This window comes from Engystomops pustulosus, chromosome 6 (genome assembly GCF_040894005.1).
Source record: "Engystomops pustulosus chromosome 6, aEngPut4.maternal, whole genome shotgun sequence".
NCBI lineage: Eukaryota > Metazoa > Chordata > Amphibia > Anura > Leptodactylidae > Engystomops > Engystomops pustulosus.
Window position 1 is genome coordinate 59692138 of NC_092416.1, and position 2749 is coordinate 59694886.

General features: G+C 39.4%; 1 protein-coding gene across 1 annotated transcript; it reads right to left on the reverse strand.

The window, feature by feature from the left end:
* Positions 1–399: 399 nt before the first annotated feature.
* LOC140135151 (transcription factor HES-5-like) lies at positions 400–2431 on the reverse strand. The gene is made up of 3 exons (XM_072156268.1): positions 2335–2431; positions 2060–2240; positions 400–1567 (listed from the first exon to the last, which is right to left on the reverse strand). Exons 1-3 carry the CDS (start codon positions 2410–2412, stop codon positions 1311–1313), a joined length of 516 nt encoding a protein of 171 aa, XP_072012369.1. The 5' UTR covers positions 2413–2431; the 3' UTR covers positions 400–1310.
* Between the last annotated feature and the right edge of the window lie 318 nt (positions 2432–2749).

Below are 2749 nucleotides of genomic sequence, written 5' to 3' on the forward strand. Positions count from 1 at the left end.
AAGATTTAACAAGCAAAGTCCGACAGAAGTGTGTCGTGCACACCATGTTAAAGGTGCACCAAAAAAAAGTGGTGCTCTCTGTTGGAGTTGCAGAGGGTGCCGGATTCATACAGAACGTGCCCCAGAAATGTGCCCCAAAGTGTTGGGTTAGAGGTACAGTGGCAGTTTTCATACTCCCACCATCCCTCACCCTACAACCTATAATAAAACATGTAACTCCAAACTCTGTTAGCATCTACAACTCCCATCATGGTCATATTGGGAGTTATATTTTTACAACTACTGAAAAGCCTTTAGCTGGCATTCATAAGATGGAAAATAAAGAATTAAAAATGTAAGAAATTTAATGTAAAGAAATAAACATTTATTTAAAACTGTTTATAATCATTAAGATCTCTGGCATTCATACACATTTATTACAAAAGATATACTATTTAAAAAAAACTATATTGCAAAATGAGCATATCATAATTCAATTAAAAATAAATTGAACATAGTAAATACACTGTTGCCACGGGCAACAATAAAGGGTGCCAACATCACTTCTAGTTCCTAAGTGAAAATATTTCGGTACACCTCCAGCTTGCAAGTCTATGCCATTCAATAATGTAACACAAAATTTTTTACATTTTCCAATATGGTGACTGCAACTGTTCTCACCCATATATGCAATCCAATTATTTAAGTTATTGGACTTGTCTGTAGGAATAGATAATGGATTGTCCCGCAGTTAAGTGCTAAATAAAAGCATTCTAAGTACTAGACTGTAACATATAGTTAATGTGCATCTAGGTAAGAAAAGGGGTTCACTTTGAGTCACCCCTCTATTTAATTTGCTCAGATTATCATTAGCTCATGGGAGATCCCACTTCTAGGAAGTTGCCAAAGCAGGGAAAACATAGCAAATTGTCAACTAAACACAAACGACATCTGCATAATCTGAAGGTTTGTAGTGGACCTCTTTTCTGGATTACAATTGACAACCTCAGTAAAATATCTCTTAATAAATGATATGAGTGTCCAACCTGTGGCTCTTCAGCTGCTGCAAAGATGCACCCACCAGTATAAATGCCGCTGGTGCCCATCACGTCATGCAAGAATTTGTAGTTTTGCAACAGCTGGAGACCTCAAGGATCAAGATTAAGGGATTAAGTGCTTTATTTATTCTTCATCATGAAGCAGACACACATTTATCTTCCAACAGGAAGGTACAAGGAGGACATGTTTGGTCCTGGCAGTCAGTAGAAAACCTTGAAAAATTACCAGCCACTTATCAATGTGATATGGCTTTCAAAAGTCATTAAGATCTACTACCAGGGTCTCCACAATGACTTGGCCCTGAGAGGCTGCTGATGCTGCTTTTTCTGCTCAGTAATAGTCTTCAGAGGTGACTGGAGGCAGTTGAGGTTTCTTGGCTGGTCCAACAGTTGGTGAAAGTAATTCAGTAATCTGACATGTGTCTCCTGCCCCAGATGTTGGGCTGACAGATAAGAGAGGGCTTCATGAAGACATTTGGAATAACCACGTCTATATTCCTGGTGACCTGGTGCATGAACTAATTTAGTTCCTGAAAAATAACATCAAACTATTAAAAACATTGCAAAAAAAAAAACACACACTAGTTGCAACCTTCAGAGAATGGCAGTGACAAGTCCTACATTACTGTCTGCTACCTAAACTGTAAAAGTTAGAGAATTGGTATGCCCATACCTGCATACAGGTATTATAACAAACAGGACAACTTTCTTCCAAAAACAGCACCATGCTTTTGTACAAGTCACTTAGAAGATAGGGTTGTATTACATTGAGCTGTAAAGCCACAAACAGCCAGGGAAGAAACCCTTAGAAACCTGTAGAAACCTTTATCTTTAAAGTTTTTGCCATTGACATAACGCTGGTTATTCTCATATAAAAAGCTGTTGTTATTAGAAGGTGATTATGATGATACAATATAGTGCAGTATAGTGGTGTCATATCCTTTAGCTCCACTGGAGGGCGATGATAACTTATAAAACCTTTCTAACTCACTTTAGCACCTTTTATGAGTTGTTAAACATACCTGCACTGATGCATATCTGCTGCTGTTTGAGGAACATGACTGCCACTTCCAGGATGTCGGCTTTTTCCGGCTTGGAGTCTGGCTGGAGAAGCTGGAATTCTTGTTCTAGAAGTTTTCGTAGTTGGTTAATGCTGCTATTTATGCGGTCCCGTCTCATCTTTTCCACAATTGGCTTTCTCATCTAACCGAAATGAAAAATATGTTTTTTAGCAACTGAAACACTAAAATTACTAGGACACAAAAAATAGCTTAAAAGAGCATTAACAGGGATTTACCTTCGTTTTCTCCTTTGTGGTGAGTTTATGTGCTGTATATTCCTCAGATATGTGGAGCATTGTTCTGTTTTCTTCCATTTTTATAGAATTTCCCCTACTGGAATTGTTCTTGCAGGGGCAGAAAGTGAAGTTCAATATATACCCCTTCCTCTGCATGTGAATGTGTGGGTGGCAGCCAACACATGCTTTCCCACACTCAGTAACCAATCATTGAGACCGTAGGACAACAGCCACTTTCATTCATGCTTCTGAAGTCGGCTTCTGTAGCCAATAAAGAAATACCCCCCCCCCCACCCTACCCAGATGTCGGGAGTGTGCTCTGTACAAAGGACACAGGGCTCCAACACATGGCCTGGATGTCAAGACCTGGGAAAGTTCCACCCAAAGTTCTAGCAACCTGCTGTCATGAAGGGGG

Bases quoted from the DNA above. Each gene is read 5' to 3' on its own strand.
- LOC140135151 (XM_072156268.1), bottom strand. From the start codon at position 2,412: ATGGAAGAAAACAGAACAATGCTCCACATATCTGAGGAATATACAGCA. The intron at 2,241-2,334 runs GTAAATCCCTGT...CATTTCGGTTAG, and splicing joins CCACAAAGGAGAAAACGAAG to ATGAGAAAGCCAATTGTGGA. The intron at 1,568-2,059 runs GTATGTTTAACA...GTTATTTTTCAG, and splicing joins GCAGATATGCATCAGTGCAG to GAACTAAATTAGTTCATGCA.